This window comes from Protopterus annectens, chromosome 3.part1 (assembly GCF_019279795.1).
Source record: "Protopterus annectens isolate FY-2018-M chromosome 3.part1, PAN1.0, whole genome shotgun sequence".
Classification (NCBI taxonomy): Eukaryota; Metazoa; Chordata; order Ceratodontiformes; family Protopteridae; genus Protopterus; species Protopterus annectens.
In genome coordinates this window covers 553,503,801-553,522,128 of record NC_056732.1, presented here as the reverse complement: position 1 = coordinate 553,522,128, position 18,328 = coordinate 553,503,801, and the positions used below count along the sequence as shown (strand labels likewise).

The 18,328-nt window shown below is 37.2% G+C and overlaps 1 protein-coding gene across 1 annotated transcript in view; it reads left to right on the top strand.

Moving 5' to 3' along the window:
* The window catches only part of EFHB (EF-hand domain family member B), a 511,923-nt gene that overhangs the window by 151,687 nt on the left and 341,908 nt on the right, over window positions 1-18,328 (top strand). The window contains exons 3-4 of the mRNA XM_044066233.1: window positions 4,438-4,581; window positions 14,604-14,784. Of these exons, the coding sequence (XP_043922168.1) occupies window positions 4,438-4,581; window positions 14,604-14,784 (325 nt within the window). The remainder of the gene's footprint in view (window positions 1-4,437; window positions 4,582-14,603; window positions 14,785-18,328) is intronic.

Below are 18,328 nucleotides of genomic sequence, written 5' to 3'. Positions count from 1 at the left end.
TTTTAATTTGATTATTTAATTGAATAATCATTTTGGTGATTATTTGCTTGTATATTAGTATTTATTTGTTTGCTTTTCTATATTGTTTCTCTCCTTGGAGGCTGTATTGCTGAGGTGGTAGTGTTGTTAGTAGGTCACTACTTATCGTTTGCAGTGTGTGCATGACTCTGTTGATACTTCTTCCAGGATTATGGCCACTAATACTGTTTTGAGGAGGTCTATATGGTAGTATTCTCAGAACCTCCCAGATGATGTTAAAAATGAGATTTTAAATTCTCCCTTGGATAGAAATGTAGTGTTTGGCCTCTGCAGTTGAGGTGATCAAAAGTGTGATGAAAAGGGCATGATTTGGCGAATCACTAAGATTTTTCATCCCTAATTTTCCAAATTTTCCCAATGATTTTCTATCTCCTCAACCAGTTTTAGTGAAAAACAGAAATAAGCAGTCTCAACAAAATACAGGTAAACAGACATTTAAGAAGAAATGGGAAGGGGTTTCCAAAAAGAAGTCTCTAACCTCCCAAAATCAAGGACAGTCCAACAAGTCTGAATGACTGTTCAAGAGGCCTTATGAACCCCTCCCATTCTGGTCACTCTTTTTCTTCCAGAAAGTCTGAATCTCAATTTTTATCTTTGGCAACAGAGAGTTTCAAATAAATGGGTTCTAAAAATCATTCATCAATGCCACAGATGGCAGTGGGAGGAAATTCCTCCTATTAAGGGGATCATCCCTCCCCCTGCAGATCAGACTCTTTCATTTCCACCAGTTCTTCATCACATGTTGCCTCTTGGAGTGATAGAACCAGTTCCTCTTTCCCAAGTGGGGAAGGGTTTTTATTCAAGGATGTTCCTAGTGCCAAAGAAAGAAAATTCTTGATCTTTCTTTCCTAAACTTGTTTGTGATAGTGCCCAAATTCAAAATTATATCACTTTACAAGGCTGTTACCTCTTTTTCCTTTTTCAAGTTTCCTGGTAACACCAGACTTAAAAGATGTTTATCATCGCATCCTTCTTCATCCAGACTTCAGATGTTTCTTAAGGTTTTGTTGTGTCTAGATCACATTATAAGTTCTCTGCCTTACCCTTTGGACTATCCACTGCACCAAGAGTAATCACAAATTGCCTAGCTCAAGTTATATAGCTCATTGTAGTGTATAGGGCATCCACATTTTTCCATATTTAGATGACTTACATATCTTTGCAGGGTCTTTTTTCAAAGTGTTAGGAGTTTCTCTTGAGTGAGAGATCTCTTACACAAGCTGGGATTTCAAGATAGCATTCAAAAGTATTTCCTGACTCCTTTACATAAGATTGTGTTCCTGGGATGTCAAATAGACACCTCAGTTCAAAGAGCTTTTCTTCCACAGGAAAAAAATAGATCTTTAGATAGATCTGTTTTTAAGGTTTTCCACTCAGATTTCTGTCGCTGTGAGGGAATACCTCAGGATTTTTGGTTTCATGTTACCTATGATTCTCATGATACCCCTGGCAAGACTTCTCATGAGAAAGATACAATGGTATCTGAAATCTCTATGGTCCCAGCATCTATACCCTTTATTTTTTCAAATCCCATTGCTGGGGTTTATCAGAAGAGAAATCTTTTGTTGGAGACAACATATATCCTTAAATCCAGGTTTCCCCTTCTCCTTCCCTGTTCCAAAGCAGTCAGTCACCACAGGTGCTTTGGACTTTGCTTGGGGAGCAGTTTCAGGAGGGATAAAAGTACAGGGGGTGTGAGACACCAAGGACAAACAGAAGCACATACATAGCAAGGAGATGTTTGCCCTGAGCAAGGCACTCAACTCTCTGAACCATCTTTGGTCCCCAGGTCCCCAGGACCTCTTCAAGGAGTTACAAACAATACCACATTCATATGGTACATCAACAAGCAAAGGGGAAGCAGGACATACCCCCCTTTGCAGACTAGCCATGTTAGCTTGGGATATAGCTTCACAACACAATCTCACTCTTCAGGCATCTTACATTCCATCGGAGTTGAATTGTTTTAGACAAGCTGAGCAGGACCAGGGCAGACCCTTACAAATGGAAACTAGATCAGGGGGTCTCCCAAGATTTGAGTCATCTGTGGTGAGTTCCTCAAGCAGATCTCTTTGCCTTCTCTCTGAGCAATCAACTGGCAAAATCCTGTTCCAGGACTCCATGCAAGAATGCCTGCAAAACAGATGCCTTTTGCCTTCTCTCTGAGCAATCAACTGGAAAAATCCTGTTCCAGGACTCCATGCAAGAATGCCTGCAAAACAGATGCCTTTTCATTCCTTGGACAGGAATTTTCCTGTATGTTTTTCCACCCTTTCCACTAATATCCAGGGTCCTTCTGAAGATTCAGAGGGAATCCCCAAGATCATTGTAGTGACTGCCTTCTGGCCCAGGTACCCATGGGTCTCCCTTCTTTTGGAAATGGCCAGGGGCAAGTACCACAAGCTTCCTTACAGAGTGGGTCTACTCACACAAGAACAGGGATGTTTGATACACCCCAGCATCAATAAACTTCATTTGACTGCCTAGATGTTAGAGTCTTAATTCCTTTTAGACACCTGTTTAATGAGGGCATACAGTGGGTACTAATGGAGACAAGAAAGCCTGCTACTCAAAAATTATAGATCAGTAAATGAAGGTTTACTAGTTGGTGCCAACAAAATAACCAGCACCCATTCAGGGTTAGTTGTTCTCTACTTCTACAATATTTTTGTGTGTTACTATTCTATGGCCTTTCTTACTTCTCCATCAAAGTTTGTTTAATGGCCATTTCAGCATGTCTGTCCACAGACCCTCCTCTTTCAATGTTTCGCATGTCAAAATGTTTTTGAAAGGAGTTTTGCATAAGAGGCCTACAAGAACACCAGTGGTCCTTCCTTGGCATCTTAAGTTTGTGTTAGGGAAGCTAACACTTGCTCCATTTGAATCAGCTGATGTGGCCAACTTGAGGTTCTTAACATGGAATACAGTTTTACTGATTGCTCTGACCTCTGCAAGAAGGGTATCTGAGTTGCAAGCTGCTATGGTGAGTCATCTCAATTTATTTTCCATAGGGTCAGGGATTCTTTGAGAACTAATCCTTCTTTTATGCCAAACTATCCATTTACCCAGGTACTGTCTTGTCAGAAATAAATTATTCAGACGATCTGATCTATTTTTTTTATTTCTTGTGAAGATAAGGAGAAGAGAAAGGCTGTGTCAAAGCAGATGATTTCCAAATGTTTGCTCACCATAACAAAATGATTTCAGAGCCCCTTCTGTAGCATGGCGACATTTTCCTACCCAGGGTCTTTCTGCAAATGTTGGTGCACTTATTCTCCTAGGTGTTGAATCCTATGTGTACAATCAGTAATTAGAAATAGGCAGGAACATTTAGTATAATTCAGTTTATAACCAGGAAGATGGATTGATATGGGGATCTTTTTCAGCTAAAACCTAAACTAAAATAAAAAAAAAAAAGAAAAAGTACAGGTCTGATATAAGTCATATCCTTACCAGACAAAAATATATAAAACTGTACCTCAGAGCATACGTCTCAGTTTCTTTGCAAAACAATTCTGAACAAAACCAAAAATAATGGGGAGGCAAAGGCACAACAATTAGGGTCAAGTTTTAATTATCACTCTAATTTACTTATAACATTAATAGAACACAAGGTTTTACTTAAACATACACCTTCTGAGTAGGAAAAAGTATGAAAAGCTAATGTGCCATTTCATTTTCCAAAAGCTTAGGATTTTACATACCATGATGGCAATGGAACCCATTCCTAAGTCAGGGTATATTTAAAGTTCACAAAATCCGTTCCTAAGCCAGAGTATAATAAAGTTCATGAAATCAGTTTTGCTTCAGTCTTTGACATTTGATATGAATGCTCTTCTCAGCACCTGCAATGTACCCAGAACTGCCTCTTTTTGCAGTTTATAAGGGGTTACTTTTACCAGTAGCATATCTAAATATGTTTGAAGATTCTTTTTTTATTAGCCTCGTTGCTCCTACTACAACTGCAACTATAGGTGCATCCTTATTCCACATTGCTCTTATTTTTACTTACAAGTCTTGATGCTTTACAAATTTATTTCTTTCAGTTTGAAAGACACTCTAGTCAATGGGTGTGGCAATTTTATGGAGTCATCAGTGATTTACCAGAAAATCAACACATTTATGAAGAAAAAGGCAAACATATGAAGCAAAATGAGGGATGTTCTGCAAAATTAGGGACAGCTGAGAGGTATGCCTGAAGGAGAGGTTTACATGACAGCTTAACATCAAATAAAGTGACTTTATTTGGTAGAAATGATTGCTGACCATGAAGTAGAACTGTTTCACCCTACTTTCTAAATAATACTAACTGATCATAACAGTGGCTTTGGTTGTGTTTTGTAATGTGAAGCACATGTAGCTTTTGTGTAATATATTGCCTCTGTATTCATTATGCAGCCACTTACTCCACCTGTTGTAAAAAAGTTTCGGAATACCACACATCCCAAGCCATCTACAAGTAGAATATTCTATGGAAAAGCCAATGATCCAGATATCGCTCTCCACCTGGTGCATGGTATCAGCACTCGGACCTCTTTAAGTGTAAGTATTATAAACATTCCCAGTTTTAAAAATATGTATTTTTATTTTGTTAATTCATTGTTTATGTTTATTGTTATTGTTTGTCTTTTCGGCTTTTCCCAGTTAGGGGTCGCCACAGTGGAACTCAGGTCCGCTAATGATTGGCAGTAGATTTTTTTTTTATGGTGTCGAGCTGCCAGCCCGACGCCCAACCTTCAGCGAATAATTTCACACATGACATATGGCATGTAACAATATCATCTTGTTTATATTTTCTTGCCAGATAAAGTAGATGAACACTAATCAGTTATTTTGACACTGGGTGCCTGAGTCTTGTTTGATTATAACAATACAAAAGATTTACGTACAGGACACAGCTGATTGCATACAATGTTGTATGAGTTACTCCATTTGTCTCATACAAGTTGTTTATGCTATTAAAACTATTTCTAGGGAGTGTTCACATGTACAAAATCTCTTGATACATAATTTTCATGGCAACACTTGTCCTAATCACATCATTGTTGACACTGTGGCCAAACTACTTGTTAAGGGTCTCACAGTATGTAGGAAGACATAGGAAACATTTCCTCCATTTTTTGCACAGTGATCAATGCAATATGGATGAGTTCATTCTTGCCTACATTTCTGAACGTCTGTCATACTCATCCATTGGCACTGGGGTCTACTTCATGCAATCAGAGCCGAACTTACTGAAGTCCAGCATATTGACCATGTTATCTCACTGCACTACTGCAGAAATGTATTACTAATTATTTATTTATTGTCATTTCTTCACTGGGAAAGTCTGACTGGGCCCACAGGGTGCCCATTTTCAGTGGAGACCCTGGGATAATATTCTAGGTTACATCACAAATTTCCAAATTATTGCAAAAGATATTTTACATTACAAACTCAAAATAGACATATTACATTAAATGTAATATAGTACTAGAATGTTGTTTATGAATATTGCAGCAACAAACATTTTCTGTATGAAAAGTGAGTCTGAAAAGAAGGAGCTAGACAGGAGATATTAAGACAGATATCGGTCTGTCCATACACAAAACCTCTGGATGTATTGTAGAGTAAAAGTAAATATCAGAAATATGGTAAAACTTCAGAGACATCATTACACAAACATAGGGAAGACCAACCTTTAAAGCAGGAAAACTGCAGCACCAAGAAAATATCAGTCTAGGACAGGAATGTGATATAAAGGAACTTAAACAGGAGGTAGGGTATAAATATTTGGAAACTGATGAAGGATCAACAATAAAACATGAACAAATGCAAATAAAACTTAGTAAGGAGTACTTTAGAAGACAAATTAATCCTGAAAACAGCGTTGACATCTAGAAACAAAATCCAAGCTATAAACCAATTTGCAATTCCTGTCCTAACTTACAGTTTTGGAGTGATTGACTGGCTCCAAAACATGTTGGACAGATTAGACAGGAAAATAAGAAGGATGCTTCATGCTCACCAAATGATTTATAACAATCAGTGCATACCAAGATTATATATTCCCCATTCTGAAGGAGGGATATGCCTCCTTGAAATTGATTACATGTATAGATCTGCAATTGTGGGACTCCGCACATATCTGCTGACCTCACAAGACTCAAATGTAATGAAAGTTTTGAAACATGAGGAGAATAAATCTAAGATGACTTCCTTGCTTAGGCTAGCAGAAGCATATTGGCGTCAAGCAGGAATGGAAATCAAACCACAAGCGGCTAAAAAACAGGTAGCAGCTGAATGTGCCAAAAAATAAAAGAAAGGATATAAGGTGAAGGACCAGATGAGAAGGCAAGAAATGTGGAAAATGCATAAATATAGTTGCAAGTATAGAAAACTTCTGGGAGAACTTCATGTTGATCAGGAGTGAAAACCAGATATAGTGGTCCAAGAAAAGAAGACAAAAGTAGCATTGATCATTGAAATCACCACACCCAGTGACTACAGTGTCCTGCATACAGAGAGACACAAAGTCATAAAATATCAGGATTTGCAATTGCAAGCAGAAACGAGAGCAATGTGGAAGAAAGATAATCAGATAGTTCCAATAGTAGTAGGAGCAACGGGTCTTATAAAAAAAGAGTCTACAATCATATTTAGATACCCTACCAATACATGCAACTCCGTACAAATTGCAGAAGGAGTCATTACTGGGCACATTGTGGGTGCTGCGAAGAACACTTTTGGCTGACATCAAAGATTGAAATGATACTAGCTTCATGAACTTTAATCACACTTTGACTTAGGAATGGGGTCCATTCTCGTCATGGTATTAGAAACCCAAAAAATTTGGAGAAATTAAAAAAAGGAAGATAAGAAAGTAGCTCATCTTCAAGATGAGTTAGATTATATGGCAAAATAGTGGTTTTAAGAAAGTCAGATAAGGATGACAGAGTAGAGATGGAGAGGAGGAGGAGTATGTGTGGCAATGAAAGGAAATGTTACTGTAGGAAGGGTTCAGACTGGGCTGGAGCAAGAGCGGAGCCAGGAGTTAAGAAGGATGTCTTGTAGAGTATGTTTAAAAGCATAAAAGTTAGAGTTCCTTCTTATGGCTACTGTCAGTGAGTTCCAAGTTGTGGCTATGGAGCAGGAGTAGGGGCTTTGTCCTCCACTTTTTTGTATGATAAAATGTATGATTTATGTAGAATAATGCTTTATAGATTTTGCATGGATGCTGTGACCCTTGCATACCCTAGTGTGAGGTCTCTGCCCTCACACTGCCAATCACTTTATGTTCCACATTGAAATCACACCAACTCAGAAGAGAAAGAAATCAAAATTTCCTTTCCTCTTAACCAGTACAACATTGAAGGTAGTATATTCAGAATATGAGGGTGTGAGGACAGATTGGCTTCTTGTCGACAGATTGACAGTAGCTCTACAACTGCAGATTGACCTCCTACATTTGATCAAAAGCACTGTTGGCAAATGCCTAAAAATATTTTGACACACATTTTCAGTCAATTTGCGTTCAACCAAGCTGCCTTTGATACAATGACTCTTTCCCAGACATGACTGATCCACCACCTTGGGGGTCATTGGTGGCATAGCCTCCCTGCAAGAACATTTATACTGAGATTTAAATTACTTTAGTGTATGATGACAATCTACTAGGTGGTGGTAAGAGCATTCACTGTAGACTGTGGATGGTACATTAACAGTCTGATGGTCAAAGTAGACCTTGGCATTGGCATTGCTAAAGATATACCTTCACACTTCCAGTAGTTGTCAACAACGTGATGGTGTATTTCTCATCTCCTGGCCAGAATGTTCTTGCTTAACATAGCTGAGAAAGCAAACATCCTACTACTGATTAAAAAAAGTATATTGTAAGTTCTCATGTTTGCAACAGCATGCTGCAGACCAAATTGCTTTAAAGTAACATTCAACCTGCAACACAATAAAGTAATAATTGCTCACAACAAACATAGATGACAGGTCTGCCATGGATGCTCAAGTGCTAATTGCTTCTCCCACAACTGCTCACTGCCACTTGTTTTTAAAAGTAAGAGCTCCAACTCCCAGTAGCCCAATCTCCTGCTATACATAACCCTCCCCTCATCCAGACCTATACAACTGTATAGCCCTACTCTAACCTAAACTCTAACCCTAAAACTCTCATACTATTCTCAACCAGAGTCCTTGCCCTAAACCTCCACCCTTCCTTTTTAACCCTAAAGTCTCAGATTGCTCCCTAAATCTAAGAAACAGAGACAGGTTTAAACCGACAATGAAACTGGGAGACAGCAAGCTTGACAAGTCAGTTTTTCATATAGAACAATAAGGGAAAGAGACGTGATCAGCAGATCTGATAGACAATTTATTTTTCTAATATGTAAACTTAACTACTAATTTTGTATAACTATGTATGCTGAAGGCATGTTTGGAAAAAAATAATAATTTTATACATTTTATATGAATGTGTGTAATGTGAAGCAGTGACATGCCCTCATATATTACTACTGCTAGTCAGTAACTGTTCTAAAAAAATAATTGTACAAATGCATTTAAACAGAAAGTGTATCACAGTGTGGAACAAGTAACAAATGTCTAAGCTGTTTAACAAGTTGGAATGACAAGCTACAAAAGATGTATAGCATAATGATTATTGCTACACAATTCATGTATCTTTATTAGAATCAATCCAAAAGGTAAAAAGGTCACACAGACAAACCATTCAGTAAAAAACTGCACAAAATACCCACCCAAGATAGAGTCTTCACTGTGTGATACCTTAAACCTGCTGTAGTAGAGGCCCAGGGGATATTTGCAAATTACCTCTTAAGGCTATAACAGTGTTTCAGCTGCATGACTTCTGAGTGACCACATCTTTTCACTTTTTAAGCTTTTATAGGTACATTCAGGCCAATAAAGCCAAAACCCCACTAGTCATATACAGGCCATGTTTTGGTCTTTTTCTGACCTTGTCAGTACGGTGTAAGAGCATCGCCTGGGTATCCTTTAGAAACACGGAGCTTAAAACTAAGACTAATGTTCACAGACATTAATCCACTCGAAAGGATAAAATGGTCACACAAACAAATCATTCAGTAGAAAACTGCAAGAAAGTTTTCCACCCTTTTAGCGCTGGGTCTTCTAAGACAGTGTACTGTCTGATGTGCACAGATAAAAAAACGTATTCCCATCACTAATAATTCCATGTATGAGAGGTAGAAATACGTAGTTGAACTGGAGGCTTCCCTGTCAAGTAAAAACTTTCTCTTTGAGTTTCATACACCTCTATAACAATCCTTCACTAATTACAGTAAAATGTTTTATTCTAAGGCTGTAAAAAATCAGCCCCAAAGCCTCCTAGAAATAGGAATTTTAAGTCTTAATGAAAATCAGGCCACTCATCTTCTTCATGCATTTCTACCATAAAGAGTCACCCTGAAAATAACACTCCAAATCTACCACTCTGAATCACAGCAGCAACAGAAATGTTTTAGTGGTAAGTGTCTGTTGTCAGGCACAGTGACTCATCACTCACAAGGTTTGACAAGGACATGGTTACAGTGAGGTTTCAGTTACTATGATTTCTGACATTACAAAGGCCCAAATGACCCAATCTCCTGACAAATATGAAGATAACATAGATAATGGTGCATGTGGGAGTGAATGACTTGCGGTATTAAACCCTGACGGACATGCAGAGACACACGTCAGATCTTTCTGTGCATGTTACAAATGCGGATAAACATTTTTCCTGAGTGGAATCTTTTCTTCAGCTTGAATGATGCTTAGATGCAAAGAAAAGATAAGTGGTTTTCATAACTGTTTAATAGTTGGTGTTGTTGCAGGGGAACCGGTATTTGCCAGCATGGAACAAGATGCTAGGCAGTCCATCTTACTTCGTTAAAGATGGCTTGCACTTCTCATTCCAAGGCTTATACATACTGGTTAAAGCCTTTACTGCCCCCTAGTGCCTCTTTGAGGCAGAGTCCAGTTGATAAACATTTTAACATGGCTAGCAGTCAGTCACCTAAACAGGCTCATTTTAAGGTAGCTCACCACAGTGTCAGAAGTCTGCACAGTAACTTGTGTAATCTTGTCTGCATAGTTACTGAGACTTGGTTTAAATGTAAAGAGAGCACTCCCTCTACATCTGAGTTTTGCACTTTTCATGCCTTCTGACCTGGTGGCAACTGTGGTGGAGTCTCCATATTTGCCAAGGAATGTATTATCTTCAGGCACAAACTGAACTTACTGAACTACAGATCACTCTAGACAGGATTAATTATCAATGAATAGCTTGTTACAGAACACATTATTTGTCCCCAATGACCATGTAAGATTTTTCAATGTTCTAAATGATCTCCATATTAGCAGAAACTCCATTACTTTGGATGACTTTAACAACCTTTCAGTTAACTGGAGCACCTATATCTCCAATGTAGGATATCCCCCCTAAATTCCTAGACTTTATAAACAAACTACCTTGAGCAGTTAGCAAACAACCCTATTAGAGGACACATCATGCTTGACTTGATTCTTACAAACATTTGCCTTTTATACTACTTGCCCGGTATCTCTTTCCCCAGTGATGTCTGACCACAAATCCCTGTGAATTTTAAGACTATAAATGTGCCAGCCCCAACCTACTCTATGAAGAAATATCAAAATTCATTTTAAACTGTAACACCCTTAACCCTGACAGAGAGCAAGCTTTGCTAAGGAATTCTACACCCATTTACAAAAATACATAGAGCGGGCAATTCCTACCGGAACTAAGAATAATAAGAAATTAAAAAAACCCATCCTGGTGGTCCACTACCATGAATGAACTTTACAACAAAATAAAGAAACTATAAATTATATAGGAGATCCAAACCCTCCCTTTTCAAGGAAAATATCAAAAACTTTACAGATATGTTGAAATGCCCATGCATTTTTATTAAAATAAAAAAATTATGTTTTATTCATGCCATGCCCTGAAATACAATAAGAAAGAGTATGATTCAAAGTCTGTACATTTATAGAACGTTACCCCATGAAGTAAAGCGTTAATTTGTTTGACTTTGAGTGTGGGGGGGACTGTAGTATAATACAGGTGCATATACCTCTGTCTCTGTTATGGTATCCTATATGATTCATCTGAAATACATGCTTATGAAGCTGGTTGCATGCATCTGCTCTCTGTCTCATTATTTATGCCATCCTTAATATTCAAGTGTTACACCCCCAATGTCTAAGGCTCCAGAATTCAGAGATTATAGAACAATAAATAGCACATGAATATTTTGACTTTGTAAAAAAGGTTGCATCCAGTTCCAGCACCAGACTAATGCCAGTAACATCAGAAAAGGCCCAAGCGAAAAGTTTAAAGTTGTAAACCATACCACTAACAGAAGCCAAGGATAGCTATAATATAAATCAGGTTATTCACATCAAATGCCTTCCATTATGGGTTTTGATACAGATGATGATGGAGATCCTGATGATGATGATGAAGGCTACTTTTCCTTGTGTTTTTCTGAAGAAGGTGCATCTTTTTTGACGCCATTAATTTGGGTCCACTTCTAAATATGGAGATCCCCCAATCTCGACTTTCAATATCCCAGAGCCATAATTTCGAGACTGTGGAATCTCGAAATTGTAAAATAAAAAAAAAAAAAAAGATGACAACATTTAGAAACATGTTTTCACAGGGGGACAAGCCCTCCTGCATGCACCACACCCCCCTGCAACGTAAATATACTAATTCCAAGGTCTCTGTACAGTGAAGAGAATGGTAATGTATATCGCTATACAGTGCAGAACGGGAACATTACCATTTTCTTCACTGTAGTGCGATCTCGGAGTTAGTATATTTCATTTGCAGGAGGTGTGGGGGTGCAGGGGGGCTTGCCCCCCTGCAAAAACATGTTTGTAAATGCTGTCATCTTTTTTTTCTTTTTGTTTTACAATTTCGAGATTCCACAATCTTGACATTATGGCTTCGGGATATTGAAAGTCGAGCTTGTGGGATCTTGAGATTTTGTAGTGGACCCCATTAATTTAACACAGCAACATTTTAAGTGGTCATAAAACATGAGATGTGAAACTTAACTTTACCAGCCTAAGGCACTGGCCATGCCATGTATTTACTGCTCACTGTCATGACATTTTAATAAAGTTATGCAGGCGCAGGAACCTGATGTCATGCAACATGCTTATTGATTCTACAGGGTGTTTGACGAGCAGAGTTATTTATGCTGAAATCCACTTGGCTGATTCAAGTGCAATAGAACCAGAGTCTCATAATAGGAAAGGCTTCACACCTGCATTAAGTACACAAGACCAGACAAGGAAAGCAAGGTGCTTATTAAATGTGGTTAAAAAAACATCTACACGTCAGCCAAAGTAGGTGGATGGGTTAAAAATCTGCAGACTATGACAAGAGTATCGTTTTGAAATATTGAAACAGACTGATAATTTACCTAAAGAAATTGCAGATGTATTTCCTAGAAAAAGCTTGACACAAGTAGCTCAAACAGTAGAGCCACATATGGATAAATGTGGATACAACAGACTTGATGCTTGCTTCCAAACTGTTAATTCTTGCTGTGTCATAAAGGGAGAGCAAAGACAGGAAACCAATCCTTTACTGAGAATGTTAAAGGGATTTTAAATCCAGGCTACTAAGCATATCTCAAGACAGGACTTTCCTCTTTAGGTCTTCATCTCAAAATGTTCTGTAGCATCTGATGAAAAGATATTTATATACATACAAGATACTTACATACAAATGACAGACAAAAGACCAAACTCAGAAAAACAGCCCAATTACCTAATATATTTTGCAACCTCAAAATATTTGTTAAGTTAAACATTCAACATTGGGAAAAACTGTAACTCCCACTGAAAGCTTATTCCATAAAGGTACTGTCCTTTTGTTAAAGAAACTTCTAGTAACTGACTTTTTTCCAGGCAAAGTTAAAATCTGCTGGAATCATAAAGAGATGAAAATATAAGTCCTGATAATTCACACAAATATATCCTTACTTGCTCTGTAAGGTAATATCAAATCACCTGTAAGCCTCTTATGTTTCATTGTGTATCCAGAAGCCTCATCCTCTCAGAATACGAGAGAGAATGTAGCTCTTGTGTCCTCTTATTAAGTCTGTCTTGTATCTGTTCCAACAAGTTAGTGTGTTTAGATCTAGTAGGATTCCAGACATGCATAGCATATTCCATCTTGGATCTCACAATGGTATTAAATAAAGGTACAAATGCATCACTGCATGCATATTGACATATCAATTTATTATCATTCTTAGGCCATTCGGTAACAGTCTTAGACCATGCAGGTTACTGTGAAAAACAGATCAAGGTAGAAGAGAGGGGTTATTTACTTTTGCTTCTCTCAGGATGTGGAATGAAACATTACAGATGATACCCAAGAATTATTAATAACAAATCCAACAACAGGCATCTGATTATTCAAGGATCTGCTGGTATAGTGTGTACATCACATAACTGTGCACTTATCTCTATTGACACAAATGCTTCCTTCCTTTCTAATATATTATGTACATACTATACAAATCTCTTTATTCTATCAGCATATGTTATTTCAATGCCAGGATGAGTAGAGTAGGTTTCACTTGTGATCAATTGAAGGTAAATATTAGAATTTTCCTGTCTTAGGAAATGCTATTTAATTAAAGCATTTTTATTTATTTTAAGGCAGTTGTATGGCTTTATGGCACAGTGGGATATTTAAGAAAGTAAATGCATAAAATAATTTGAAAAAGATAGGAGGGCCATCTAGAAGATATCACAAGTTAGACTTGACTAAATGCTTTTTCACAGAGAAGATGGAAGGGCCTGACAAATATTGCCTGAGGCAGTCATCAGATGGTTTCAGACCTACTTGGACAAGCAAAAGGATAGGATGAGACAATGGTATGGGGGAGGGTAAGTAGGGGGATCTACATACAGGCTAACTGCAGTAATCATATGAACTTGGCAGGCCACTCTCTTCTGCTGTTATCTTCATATACTCATATATAAGGTAACAGCCACATATGTGATACAGGATTCAGTCTGATTCCAGAACCCTGATGGAAGTGCTATATTATTACTTATCAGAAAATCTTGGTGACAGATATTTTAAGGATGAACAAAGTTGTGCGAAAACTGTCTGATCAAATGAAAATAATTTCCATGTCTCTCATTGGGGGTTAGGGAGGGAGGGTTTGCATCCACACCCTCTTTCTTAATGTAATATTCTCTCATGTTATTCTAGATTCTGGAGAAAATATAAGTGGGCAGTATCTAACCACATCAGTTGCTGCTAAGTACACCTTGTCAAAACTCATTCAGCACTGTGGCTTTTAGCAAACTATATTACCATCTGTGGAAGACGTTTCGGATTATAAGATATGCTTTGCCTGTTTTATCATGAAGTTTAAGTTGGTATGACTAGACATTATATACCTGATTAGGTTTTTTTTGGCATTGATCTTTATACCTGCTTTATAAACAAATATGTGACTTATATAAAATATTGGCTAACTTTGATTTGTTTTACTCTTTAGGCAGGATCACTTGTAAATCCTCCTCCCAAGACCTTGTTTGAGCAAAAGCTTCTGGACAGAAAAGAATTCAAGTATGGCAGCCATGTACAAATGCCACTTGGAAGGTCACATGAACAAACAACACAACTTCCATATGGAATGGGTATATATGACACCACTTTTGGAAGAAGAACCATAAGAGGTAGTGCTTTGCTATGGATATATCATATTTTGTGACAGAGAAATCACAGCTAGCATATAGCATAGCAGATTCTTGATCACTTCCTTTTCGCTAGAAATCTTATCATTTGGGTTACTGCCCCACCATCACGCTTTATGACAAAAGCATGTTGGACTGTAACAGTTTTACCTGTTATTATAACTTCATCCTGTGGAATTTGACTATTTACAGTTGTAAAAAGAGTCAAAGAAGGGATGCAGTCCATCTGATGACTCTGGTTATTGCAGTCTTATATTTAAGCAATACATTATGGCATCAAGCTGTCAGTTCATAGCTTACCTTCAATGATGGTAAGGGCTAAGAGTTTAATCATGAGGGTGAATCCTGAGTGATGAATATATAGACTCCTACAATGGGCAAACTCTACAACATAGCACATAATTCTAGTAACTGCTACATTGTTTATTTGTACAAAAAAAAACACTGAAAAACGTCATCAGCTTCACCTGTGGCTTATCACCAAGTATAAAGTAGCAAACCTCCATTCAAACAGTTTAAATATAGCACTCAAATTACACTGCAGTTGATACATCTATAGCACGCAGATTACACTACAGTTGATACATCTATAGCACGCAGATTACACTACAGTTGATACATCTCATGACTGGTTTACAAACAAAATTTAGTAAACTTGAACTCACCACATTTACCTTATCAAACCAACAGTCCAAATGTAAATAATTTAGTGAAAATGAATTTATTTCTCAATGTGATCAAGTTTTAGTTTAGTAACAATGTATCTCATTTAACTTAGCCAGCTAGATGCCATCCTAAATATACAGTTAACATGGATAACATGAAGAAATACTGTTTTGCAAGAAGAGAGATGTTCTCAAGACATGTATTAAATGATGATTTTTTAAATATAAGTAAGCTTGTCTGCTTAAATAAGCAGTTACCTATATGAAACTTTAATTGATTTGCACATTTCAGAAAAGGTTTCATTTCTATCTCATTTAGACAAGCTTTTAAATTGCCCTTTATTGTAAAAATCTAAATTTGCCCTAGGCGTGAGTGCGTGCATGTGTGTGCCTTCTGTGGAAGGTTGGGCGCCGGGCTGGCAACTCGACACCATAAAACTCCACTGCCAATCAGGTGATCCGCTGTGGCAACCCCTAACCTGGAAAAGCCGAAAGAAGAAGAAGAAGAAGAAGAAGAAGAAGAAGAAGAAAGAATGTCAGAATCCAAAATGTTTCTCTGTGACAAAGCATTTGGTCATGCCCCCATGCATAACACTCATACACTTGTTCTGTAGCCTTAAAAGAGAACTTTAGAATCAATGCTCCTGGACTAAATCAAATACCTATATAATACACTATCCCCTAATGACTCTACTTGCTTTGTTTATATTACAGGTTTTAAGGGAACACAATGCTAAATATAATGCGCACTTCAGCTGGCAACAACTGAAACTAGATAGACTGATAGATAGACTGATAGATAGATAGATAGATAGATAGATAGATAGATAGATAGATAGATAGATAAATAGAGAGACTGAAATTCGATAAAATGTCTAATGAAGAAAACTTTCATCACCTAAATTGGCACTAAATGCCTTAACTTGTCACTGGTAGATACAGAAGAATGACCACACATATAATGTCGTACAAAATTGAGTGTACCATCAAATAACTGTGCTACTCTGTCTCCTACAAATGCTAATCTTATGATGGAGTTGGGGGTATAACATTTTATGTATGATGTTATCATTAATGTTTAAAGGAACTGGATTTGTTACATTTACTTTCAGACATCTCAGTGATTTGGAAAAGTAATAGCGATGAATGTGTTTTTTTGAACTGCATCCAGACAGCATAAAAAGTTTAGTCAGTCACAGATATATTTTTTCTTGGACATTTTGTTAATGGTTAGATTGGTTAGATGGGGGGTGGCCTAATGGTTATGGTGTTTGGCTTGCAAGCACAAGGTGCAGGGTTTGAGTCTCACAAGGGATAATTGGCTAAGCTTAAAATGGCTCACAAGGGCAGTTAGCTTAGTACTAACCTATGAAGCTATGGTGGGTCTATTCCCATTATTCACTTAGCAGACTGTACCTTCTGAAAGCTGATAGTTGCTGTCTGGCTCATATTATCCATAACAATCCTAAGTTATAGCTAATGAGATGCAAATATATTTTGTAGAGAGAGGAACTTGCAGGGAGTAACTTATTTGGACACGCAGCACTAAAGTAGAAAGATGGACAGGACTGAGTTAGTAGTTACACTACTGGGGAACGTAAAATACGCTGAGAGGTTATGTGGCTGATGGTTGTAAAAGATATGATTGATGGTTACCTACATTATCAAGTTATCACAACAGGTAAAGATAGATATTGGAATATGTTGATGGTCAATTCAGTTTCAACAGATGTTCTTGGCTACCTGTTGAAATGATCTATAGCGATAGTGATCTCTGACACATATTTTGTAAGAACTCATAGTATGGGTAGGAGAAGGAACTTCAAGAATAAAATGACAGGCTGTTGCATGTATAGCCATTGTGCTGTATGCACCAATGCACAGCAAAGTAAAGTGTTCACTGTACATTCATTTCAGCTGGAAGTCAGGTGGGTGATATTTATATTTGGTATAATGTTTCTGTAAAATCAGTCATTGAAGGCAAAACTGCAAAACTAGCAAGGATTTTAAAATTAGGCACGGAACATAATCTATATATAGAGGTAAGAATCAATAGTGTATTATACAGATTTGATTCAGTCTAGGAATGCTGACAGTATGCTTTATTTTAAAACCATTTTGCAAATGTATGTGAATTTTATGGATGGTGACTTATACAACTGCTTAAAATTTGAGAGGGTTTTTGGATTTTCCCTTGAATAGGCATTTGTGAATCTGGTCTAAATCTAGCAATACAAATAAAATATTTTTTGAAATACATAAAGTAATTAAGACTAGAGTTTTATATAGGTGGTTCTTTATTTAAGTGGATAAGCTTGTTTAGATGAATGCATTCATTGCACAATACATGGAGCTTAATGCCTGTATTTCTTGCCAAAACAGTTTTTATTCATATTATCCTTTTAACCTTACATGTAGGAGGACATCTAGTTGTTTAAATGAAACTAGCATACATTGTTATTAAGCTGCAACTTGATAGCAGTGATAAATTAATTTACATTAATAACTATGTTATATTTTACTAGTTTATTTAATATGCCAGTTATGGTATTTATGCTTTTATCTGTAGCCTTTTACTAAATTTGCAGAAGTTTTTATTGAACTGTTTAAAAGTTTGTAAACAAAACACAAGGGCAGGTGTTAGGAGAGATCAGTTGGGCCGTCATCCAGGTTCTCATCCTTCTTGGATAGCCCCCATTACTGGAAAATAACAAATTAAAACTAGACATGCTACATATTGCAGCAAAATGAAGTTTCAGACAGCATGCAAATTATTTCAATAAAGCTGAATCTGGAATGACAATTATGCTAAATCATCTTTTCCCAACTACCCAAGTTTGCTGTTACCTTGGAGATATCAG